Source organism: Zerene cesonia, chromosome 2 (genome assembly GCF_012273895.1).
Source record: "Zerene cesonia ecotype Mississippi chromosome 2, Zerene_cesonia_1.1, whole genome shotgun sequence".
In the NCBI taxonomy this organism is placed as follows: domain Eukaryota; kingdom Metazoa; phylum Arthropoda; class Insecta; order Lepidoptera; family Pieridae; genus Zerene; species Zerene cesonia.
This window is the reverse complement of record NC_052103.1, coordinates 785,018-796,484: the sequence shown is the minus strand read 5'-3', so window position 1 is coordinate 796,484 and position 11,467 is coordinate 785,018. Positions and strand designations below refer to the sequence as shown.

The 11,467-nt window shown below is 40.8% G+C and overlaps 1 protein-coding gene across 2 annotated transcripts in view; it reads left to right on the top strand.

Moving 5' to 3' along the window:
• LOC119832908 (protein strawberry notch) overlaps positions 1-11,467 on the top strand; it is a 34,236-nt gene that overhangs the window by 9,217 nt on the left and 13,552 nt on the right. For both annotated transcript variants that reach the window (XM_038356743.1, XM_038356734.1), the window contains 6 exons: positions 1,194-1,435; positions 2,521-2,674; positions 3,335-3,469; positions 4,227-4,372; positions 10,370-10,554; positions 11,118-11,300. In XM_038356743.1, the coding sequence (XP_038212671.1) occupies positions 1,194-1,435; positions 2,521-2,674; positions 3,335-3,469; positions 4,227-4,372; positions 10,370-10,554; positions 11,118-11,300 (1,045 nt within the window). The remainder of the gene's footprint in view (positions 1-1,193; positions 1,436-2,520; positions 2,675-3,334; positions 3,470-4,226; positions 4,373-10,369; positions 10,555-11,117; positions 11,301-11,467) is intronic.

Below are 11,467 nucleotides of genomic sequence, written 5' to 3'. Positions count from 1 at the left end.
GTACCGCACGCGGCTGAAGCAGCTGCTGCAGTGGTGCGGCGAGGACTTCGACGGACTCGTATCCTTTGTGTGTTTGCATCTGTACTAGCGGGCCGCCCCGCCTTCGCTCGCGGTACACGTGTAGCCTATAGCTCTCTGGGATCGTGTAAACATACAGACATACAGACTCAGTTGAACTTTAATAAAGTATTGAAATACATTGAAGTAATGTATGTACTAGCCAGTAGCCAAGCCGGTGAACATTATTCCTGAACAGTAATCGATAATAGTTGTTTACCAACATTCGTCAGAGCTAACTGAATATACACAATAATACGATAGAGATGCTTCGGCATGAATTGGGCCAGCTCGCACCGGGGAAGTACCACACCCCCACAGAAAACCGACGTGAAATAATAGCTTGCTATTGTGTTTCGTACGGTGAGTGGGGGAGCCGGAGGCCTATTTCCTTCTCCTAGCCCTTCCCAGTCCATTCCTTCTTTCCATCAATCAATCCTTTCCTCATCCCTTATCCCTTAAAAGCGGGCAGCGCATTCTCAGAGGTCTAAGCCTCTGCGAATGTTCATGGGCGGTGGTGATAGTTTACCATCAGGCGAACCACCAGCTCAGTTGCCCGCTATGACATAAAAAAAAAAAAAAAAAAAAAAAAAAGAGATATGGGCCCCTTGCTCCCCCACTCACTGAACGAAACAGTTGTATGCTCTATGTGCTCCTCCCCCGGTGTGAGCTGGCCCAATTCGTGCCGAAGCGTACTAGACTCCCACATATGATTGATACAGAAGTGCATCACAAGTATTCAATCATTAACATGCTTAGTAATATGCGTATAAAAGAGAAGAGCACATGTTCCTCGAAACTATGATCGCATTCTTAAGCTCACAAACGTAAATATATCATTGAAGTAGCCATTTATTACGTGCCTCCAATAATAAAAAAAATCTTGTCTGAATGAGTCTTTGAAATTAAAACCGGATATATCTTGACTTAGATCGGGTCTGGGTTTAATATATAAACAATGTCCCGTTAACACCAAGACGAGCACAGCCAACAATATCAAAATTGATACAACATAGCACCTGGAACGATAGTTATCTCACGCACACCACTGTTCCCTTTTGCAACAATTGGCCAATGTAACATAAAGTCACACACACACGCACACTCGACCGATTCCCGTAACTCGGCGGCACCAGATCGTGTTCGACGAGTGCCACAAGGCGAAGAACCTGTGCCCGGTGGGGTCGGGCAAGGCGACGAAGACCGGGCTGACGGCGCTGGAGCTGCAGACGCGGCTGCCGCGCGCGCGCGTCGTGTACGCGTCCGCCACCGGCGCCTCCGAGCCGCGCAACATGGCCTACATGGTGCGCCTCGGCATCTGGGGCGAGGGCACGCCCTTCCCCACCTTCGTCGACTTCATCAACGCCGTCGAGAAGCGGTGAGAGTTCTTACTTTTGGGGGGGGGGATGGATAGGGCGTCCGGGAAGGGGAAGGGAGTTGTTTACGGCTTCGCCCGTGGTAGATTTACAGCCAATAGCCTTCCTCAATAAATGGGCTGTCTAACATTAACACAGCGAAATTGGGAATTTTTCGAATAGGACCGATAGTTTCTGAGATAAATGCGTTCAGTCAAACAGAAATACACTTCAGCTTTATAATATAATATAAAATATAAATAACATCAGTTATCTTTATTATAGTCAGGTGCGATGTCCACCGAACATCTTAGTCAGTAACACTATGTGTCAATCCGAAAAGATGGATCTTAGTATATTGCAAAAGACACTACGTTTAACAATTGGCAATAGGATAATAATTCTAATTTAATTATTGTTAAACAAGAGTAACATTACATAACTTATGTTTATTTGTCTTTAATCTTAGCAACACATTATTCCCTCCATACACTAACAACGTAGTTAGCCTACATATGAGCCTATCGCCCTAATTATATAATAAAAGAACGATGAATAACCGTCAAGAACTATCGTTCTTCATTTTATCGTTTTATTAGAGTATATTTTTTTACCCATCGGATATTCTTATGTACAATTTATGACAGAAATCTTTCACCCTCACCACCTTTCATTACCTGTCAAATGCATGAACTATCCCCTTCTTATAGGAGCACTTTTGTATCGTCATAACACAGTTTTAACGTTTACCTTAAACATTACATTGAAAAAATGAAAAATTAAGAATTACATGCTTGTATACAATGCAATACATGCGATTTAAAAACAATCCTATTCTACTTCTACTCCAATCCTACTTCCTGTATTATAAATGCGAAAGTTTGTGAGTGTGTGTGATGGATGAATGTGTATGTTTGTCTCTTTCACGCAAAAACTGCTGAACCGATTGCATTGAAATTTGGTGCGTAGATAGCTGGACAACTGGAATAACATACAGGCAACTTTTTATCCCGATATTCCTACGGGATACGGACTTACGCGGGTGGAACCGCGGGGTGGAGCTAGTGAATATACGAGTAGAAAATGTTAACACATCTCGCCTCCGCAGCGGCGTCGGCGCGATGGAGATCGTGGCCATGGACATGAAGCTGCGCGGCATGTACATCGCGCGCCAGCTCTCCTTCCACGGCGTCAGCTTCAAGATCGAGGAGGTGCCGCTCAGCGACGCCTTCCGCGACACGTACGACAAGGCCGTCGCGCTGGTGCGTGCCCCTCCCGCGCCCCTCCCGCGCCCCTCTGTGCCGTGCCTGAGGGCACCCCGCGCCATCTGTTGAGATGATTAAGAACCATCACAACCAATACGAAACATTATTTCAATGGGGTGTCCCTTAGGCACATAAAACCGAAAGAGTAGAAGAATTTATGCTAGGCGTTGCTACGGTTTGGCAAAAAACGCGGGTTCGAATCCCGCCTCGTGATCAAATATTTTCTATTATTTCAAAATTTATCATGCAATGTTATTTAATTTATAATTATATTTATAGGAATATCTAGATAGGAAAAGATTGCTCCGACTTCAAGAATGATAAATTCAAAATAAAATTAGTATTGTATTGTGCAAACTTTAGCATGTTTCGTGTAATAAAACGTTACAATAGGATTGGACAAGATGCTATCTAGCCTTGGTTATTAATAGATGCAGTTATCCTTGATGGTAGAATGCAACTTAATATATAGGATAGCTGTAATTGCTATAGGTACCAAAGACATCTAATTGTGATCTCCGATACGATATTATATACGGTAATTTTAGTTTAAATCCAATCTAAAAAAGTTTGTTTAAATAAATAAACATACAAACATACAGATAGAGTTAATAAAAGCGTGCTAAAAATGAATGTTAAATTGTACTGTGTGCACAGTGGGTGGAAGCCATGCAGCGGTTCACGGAGGCGGCGGAGCTGATAGACGCGGAGGCGCGCATGAAGAAGACCATGTGGGGGCAGTTCTGGTCCGCGCACCAGAGGTTCTTCAAGTACCTCTGTATCGCATCCAAGGTGGGTGCTCGATGATTACACCATTTGGTTACTAACGGTGTATGTACCACTGAGTTTTCTTAAGTAGTAGTAAGTAGTAAGTAGATGGTTTTAAAGTTACTCTGCTCTCGGCTTTGCCCGCAAAGGAAACTTTAAAGAATCACTAGAAATCCGTTGCGACGAGTAGCGAAAGAAAAACAAACAAACACACTTTCCAGCTAATGGTATTAGTAATGATTAAATTTTTTTTTAGTTTGTCAACATTGATATTATATGAAGAAAAATCTCATGGCTGGGCTGGCATGCATTTTCGTTATTTAGTTGTTTGTCAGTTAGCGTACACAGATGTCGCTCCCAGGTTATGTGGTAACATGCGCGAATCTCATTATATATATCCACGGACTAGATTAGAGTTATAAAACGGTCATTGTTACATGACTAGCAAGTGCGCACTGTGTCTAAAGAAAGTCTATTAGAGCGCGTCCTATGCGAATGCAATATTGACTCTAAAAACTTCTTATGAATGAAGTTAAGCAAATTAAAGCAATTGCTTTTATAAATAAGGTTCAATGTCAGTTGTAGGTACTTGTCATGACAAATCGACATACAGATAATTTCAAGTTAATCTTGTCGCACTATCGCGTGGTGACAAGATGCGCCAATTTCGCGCGAGCTTGTTAGTGAATAGGTTTTATGTGAGTTTGTGTGTGGTGGGTAAGCGTCGATCCTTGTCGACACTTGTCGGTTGGCTGCTAACTGACGTAGCGCTATCGCTCAGGTGAACCACGCGGTGGTGACGGCGCGCGAGGCGGTCAAGTGCGGCAAGTGCGTCGTCATCGGGCTGCAGTCCACCGGCGAGGCGCGCACGCTCGAGCAGCTCGAGCGCGACGACGGCGAGCTCAGCGACTTCGTGTCCACCGCCAAGTGAGTGCGCACCACGCCACTCCGCACCACACCACACTACAGTACACCACACCACACCACACCACACCACACCACACCACACCACACCACACTAAACTACACTACACTACACTACACTACACTACACTACACTACACCATACCAAACAATACAAAAACTAAATTAGTTTAACTGCTATAAGTATTTCTGAAACTGTTGTATTTGTTCCTATTAGAGCTCAATAAATAGATGAATAAATAAATAAATAAATAAATATATGAATAAATAAATAAACACAACACCACACCATACATCACCGCACTACACTAAACCACACTTCAACACACAAAAAGTGCAGCATGTGCTTTTTCATCGAGCTGTTCACCGTTAGAATTCCAATTGAAAATTCCTCATAACGTTTATTTTCATGGAGACTTTCTTGAGCTATAAATATTGAACTATCGATTTAAATGGTCAGTTAAATAAAAGATTAAAGTTACGAAGTTGACTAGCAAACACGTACGCTATTATAATCAAATAATATGAAACAAAGTTGTTTTCCGCCGTCTGTGTGTCTGTTTGCTTAGATCTTTAAAATAACGCAACAGTTTTTGATTGAGTGTTTTTGAATTGATACGAGTTATTCGAGAGGAAGATTTATATGTATAATAATAAATTAAAAATGGGGGATAGGGGTTTTACTGCGGGTATTTAATGCGTGCGATGCCGCGGGCAAAAGCTATTAATGCTTTTCAGTGAACAAAGATATTGATTTAGTAATCGTATGAATTGATATAGTAAAGAGTCCAAAGAGAGAAGTCGGGGGAGAAGTACGTTAATGAAACAGTCTTCTTTAAAAAGTTTTTCTTGCAAAGCCATAAGAACCTCTTGGTGTACATCCTTTACCAGTGTTACGAAGCAAATGCGAATCTTCTAGATAATTCGGGATGTTTGTTACCAAATTTATATTGAACACTAGCGGTCCGCCCCGGTTTCGCCCGTGGTACATGTACAGCTGTATAACACTCAGGGATAATGCAGCAGCGGTGAAAAATATTTTTCGGTCCGTTAATATCTGACATAAGTGTGTTCAAACAAACAAACTGTACCTTTATATTATTGGTATAGTATAAATCACACTGCAATCAGTATGTTTGTCAAAATGAACTTAACTGTTCTGAATTAATCTCGAATCGGTCTCAAGTATTTTGTAGCAAAAATAGAATTATTCAGTTGTATGATTGAGTTACCTTGTCTAGGTTACGTTAGATATAGTTTATTATGTCTCGATTATTGATCAAATTTAATATTTATTCTACAAAGAGAACAGCATTAATCATCGTTGAAAACATAATTTTATTTCGGAAAAAGAAATGCATCGAAATTGATAGACTGTTTCTCAAATTGAACATTCCTCTTTAATCCTTTATATTATAACTACTTTAATACGTATACTTATACTTTAAAATGTACTTATGATGTAAGTTGTTTATTAAAATTTGTATGTATGAAAATCGTTCAGCAATTTTGTGTTATATTTGCTTCGGTTATCATTTTAATCGCTTTGCACATAATATAATATAAATTGTAAGTAATTCGCCTGATGGTAAGCGATCACCACCGCCCATGAACATTCGCAGAGGTAGTATAAAGGATAGGAAACGAGGGAATATAGGAAGGGACTGGGAAGTGTGAGGAAAAGGAAAAAAGCATACGCCTCCCTCACACATCGAACGAAACACGGTAGCATGATACTATTTCATGCCAGTCGGGTGAGATCGCCGGGGAAGGTACCACATCCCCACAGTAGGGATGGTGCCTTCCCCAGTGATAGACTTCCACACTCAAAAGACTTTAAGAAATCTTAAAAAGGTCAAAATTACAAAATTACAAAGTATTAAATCCCTACAGGTTATGAAATGAAACACGGATGACATAAAGATTTATTATATTTATTTCCACTCAAAATTCGTAATACAACATTTAACACCGATATTTTAAGACTTACACACTAATGTCCTTCGGAGGACGGGTCACAACATTTAGTAAGAAAAATATCCACGAACAGTTACAGAGGAGGCCAGTCACATGTATACAATAACAAGAATATATTATATATTGTTTCCATTATATTATCTACGCAATTGGAAAATACATTTGGAAAATTTCTAATAGATATTAAGTCACATCAAAGAATAAAACATCGATAATTAGTATTTGGTAAATGCGATGATGATTAAAGTTTAGGTTTACTTATTCTCGCCTTGGGTTCCCTTGCGTTGAGCCATGTAGTCTGAATACATTTTGTTGAAATTATATGCCAGTTCCTTTATGCAAACCAAGTTTGTGCCGTTCGGATTCATGAGGAAACTGGTTTGTAGTTTCTGGAAACGGACGCTCATGTCGAGGAATTTTTTCTTCAGCTCCTTCGATAGGATACGTTCGGCGTCAGCGTTGCGTACGGACGCACCGCAGGTGCCCGGAGTTGCTTTGCGCAAAACGCTGACAATGATCCCAGAAGCGTCTTCCTCGTCGAATAATTCGCATTTGTCTTTGTACTCCTTCATACGTCCAGTTATCTTCATCAGAAGTTCCACTTCCGATTTGTTGAGCAGCGGCACGACGAGCACCTTTGTTAGATTTTTACTGAACATCAGTCCAAGATGGTCGCACAGTCTCCCCTCCTCTCCCACAGTACAGCCGCAGCAAACGGTGTCGGTCTGCAGGTAGTACAGATTGGGTGAATTATTACATTGCACCACGTACGCGTTCAATTTTATTCGGAACGAATCATCGTTGAGGCGGTTCGTGTGGGATCTGTGAAATATCTTTGTATAGCTGGATATTTTTGGCATTCCATCGATATATTTCGAAATTAAATTCTTCTGATGGTATTCCAACAACTTGGTTACGACGTCGATCATCATTATGATATCGAAGCACCTGCATTTACGCATGAAAAACTCCTTCAGGAGGCGAATTGAGGCTTCTGTCAGATCGTGCACTACGTCATCCTTATTCACGTGCCACTCGTGCGATCTGCGCCATAGCACATCGAGATAATTGCGCAATTCCGGCTTGGTGGTGAATGCGTGGCTTGCGCTCAATTTCTCGTAGAACGCGCGCGCTTTATCTGGACGCTTGTACACGAATGTCTTGAATACGTACATGAGACGGTAACGGCGCTGGCTCTCCAGACCGAGATCGTCACTGCAAAGCCAAGCCCATATGTCGCAGCAAATGGACCAGCGCGAGATAAGCACCTTCGATTCGGGAAAATGTACGGTGAGTGCTTTCTTCTGGGAAGGTAGATCGTTGATGATCAATGATTTCGGATTGAAATTGGAGTGTACGGTTTCAATTGTCAATTTTATTTGTTTAAAAACAACCTTGAAATTAGCTTTGGTGTCATCAGTATGAACAGCGCAGGCTACTGGCAACACCCCTATCTTGTTGGACACGTACAAGTATGTTACCACCAACCCGACCTTGATTATGGTGCTGTCTACGAATACGCACTCCATGCTATTGTGCATAATAACTTTCTTCATTAGTGGAGAAATTATCACTATAATTTCGGGACAGGTCAAATATGTCAGAACCCCATCGGAGGCTCTTACGGAGGCCTTCTTCGCCTCCATAATATCAGTGAAACTGCGCTGGATGTCTTTGCTTTGCATTTGATCCCTTAGAGATTTAATATGTTCTATTGTTGGATTAATTGTAGGATCTTCGAGGCATTGTTCCCCATATTTTCCTTGTAGTGATAGTTCGTGGTATATCTTGGCTGTTTTTATGTTGAATCCGTTGTCAAAATATTCAAAAAAAAGGTTATCAACATCGGAATAAGAGGTGACGGAAGAGGGGCCCGGGGAATAGACGTTGTGGGAATGTTGAAAGTGTATAGCGATAAATAAATTTAGATCAGAATTATCGTTGATGAGTTTAACTTTGAATTCGATTCGGGCCTTACATTTCACCTGTCGCCGGTCCGCTCCCGCGTTGCCGCCGCCTTGGCAAACAAAAACTTTTTGCAGCAGCAATGTTTTGATCTTCACGCATCGGACTTGCGGCGTCCACTCGGTAGCGGTGAATTGGGAAAAGTTCATAATCCAATTGTCAATATAGGAGCTGTAAAACTCCATGGGCTTGTCCTGTTCAATGTCGCATCTTATATGGGCGATGAAATTTATGGCGGATGAAAATTCAAACCTGAGAAAGTCCCCGTTGCCGGTGACATTCATCAGGTAGGTTTTGATTTGTTCCTCGGTAGTCATGTTGAGCGATTACAAGATTATTTTTTTGTCAAAAAAACTGAGCAGCGATGCCTTTTAATACGGACGAGGTTCGCGTGCGTTTACCGGCGCGTCTGCTCGCGGAGTGCAGTTGTAATGTAACATGGATGCAAACAAAGCAACTGCAATCGATCATAACATGACGCCTTGCATAGCGCATGTCCTGTGCCTAAACACCTCTGCCCGGGAAAACATAACTGTAAACGATATAACTTATCAGCTCCGCCTCGTAACAAGGACTTACCTGGGGAAATGCATTGGGAAATTTTAATTAAACTGATTATCTAAGTATTATGCTATAATGGGAATTAGATTTACAATGATATAGACAAACAATATGAAATATGAACAGAATAATTGGTGACGACTTCCAATATGTTCGTTTCCGAATTCTGTGATTTTTTTTTACACATACGAATATAAACATGAACGTAGTTTTATTTATTTTCTGTTTATATTTTTGAACATAATTGAAGATGACAAGGACATTTTGTGATACTTGATTTGTCGTAGTCATTTGTTAGTTAATAAATTAATCTAACGAATCGTATTTAGTTTCGAAACGGAACGGAATCCAAGAAAATATATTAATGAAATAGACATACCTAATATTTTTTCTTACGACACGAGGAACAATAGGTTTTTTATTTTGATTATTTATTTATCACGCTCGTTTTGATTATTAGAAACGTCGAAATATCAATAAATAGCACATTAATTATAATTAGCAAATTAGTGAAATGTGTTTATTTGTTTGAATATTATGTTTTTGTAGGCTAAATAAGTATACGATTAGTAGGTAACTGCAATATGTTGAAAAATAAAACTGTCATAGTATGTGTATCAAGACTTAATAAAGCGTCACCTAATAGTCTTGAAGTATTGCCGATAAAAATATACAAAACAAACTTTTTTGGATAATTGTTAACCTTTCACGCGAATACAGCTTACCGTATTTATATGAAATTTGGTTCCGTATTTAAAAATCCTATCCTACTTGCTACTCTTATTATAAATGTTGCTACTCTTATTATGAAAGTTTGTAACGATGGGTGTATGTTTGTTACTCTTTCACGCAAAAACTGCTGAACTGATTGCAATGAAATTTTGTTACGTAGATAGCTGGATACCTGGAATAACACATACGCAACTTTATATCCCGATATTCCTACGGGATACAGACTTACGCCGGTGAAACCGCGGGGCGCAGCTAGTCCATTATAACATGTGTTTAAGAAAGTACATATTTCCTATGATTTTATTTAAGATATTTTATTCCTCTAGTTTCTTTTCTATACACATTACACGCAGATCCTTTTTTACCTAGTCTAAGTTTATATTATAACTAGCTTGCACGCCCGGCTCAGCCCGGGTATACATTTAACGTTATTGAAATAAAATAAACTATCATATCTTTTAAATTGGATCAAACTGCACATGGTGTGCAAATTTGATCTAAATTGGTTGAGTAGTTTAGGAATCCATCGCGGACAAACAATATCACACGTAGTCTTCTCTATATATATAAATTTCTCCTGTTACAATGATATTTACCATATTCTCATTAAATTTTTAATACGTATCGGGTAGGTTTGAGAATCGGCCAGCATTTATTTTTCATACCCCTAAATGATAAAAGTAAGGCAGAACAGCGTTTGTCGGATCAGCTAGTTTATATTGAGATTGGAATTAGTATATATTGAGATTTGAATTGGTCCACCAGGGGCGTGTTCCAAACGCTCGTGGAGAAGCACTTCCCGGCGCCGGACAGGGAGCGCATCAACCGGCTGCTCGGCCTGGAGCCGAAGAGCAAGCCGCCGGCGGCGCTGCCCCCCGCGCCCGCCCCCGCACCCACCACCAACGGCAGGAACGGCACCGACGACGACGCTAACACGTCCAAGAGGAAACGTGAGTGCATTCGTGCTATGTACCACTGAGTTGAGGGTTCAATTCATTTGAATAGTTTTTTGTCCATTATAATTGGCTAATTTGTAGAGTTATTATATTCGTGACTGCGGTTCGGGTGAAATATTTTTTGTTATTCATAATATCTATATATGACGTTTAAAAATTGGTTATATTTTTATTATGTACAAGTTTATGGAATAAATAATATACAGTGAAACTTGGTTAAGTGGGACCTGGATAAGTGAGAAACCTCCATAACTGGAACTCATGCTGAAAATTGGTTATATTTTTATTATGTACAAGTTTATGGAATAAATAATATACATATATGTATGAAAGTAAAAGCTCTGTCTTATAGTTCTGTCTTTCCACAGTGGAAATCGAATTGTTTTAAGACCTGTTACTGACTGATTTAAGGCGCGGTAACCCCATAAGGCTCCCTTGTTCGTAACATTTTTTAAAAATTGTGCTAAAAGCTAAAAAATGGTGTATCACGCTTTAAAAAAATCAATTTACACAATCAGTCATTAGGTACATGTCATGATTGTTGATCGCACGCGCAGTGACGTCACGGCAGCAGGCGAACATAGCGGCGAAGCGGCTGCGCGGCGGCTCGTCCAGCGACGAGTTCGTGCGCGGCTCTGACGACGAGCTCGACGCCGAGCCGGACTCGGACGAGGAGCGGCGCAGCGACTCCGACATGAGCGACTCCAACCCCTTCCGCAGTGGCAGCGATTGCGACGATGGTGAGCCCGACATGCAGCACACCAACACACCAACACACCAACACCTACTGTACTGTAACTTTGGCCAACAATACGAACACAAGCACCGATCCAACACTGACACACACACACACACACACACTGACACACGCACTCGCACTGACACTTGCACCTACACTGACACACAC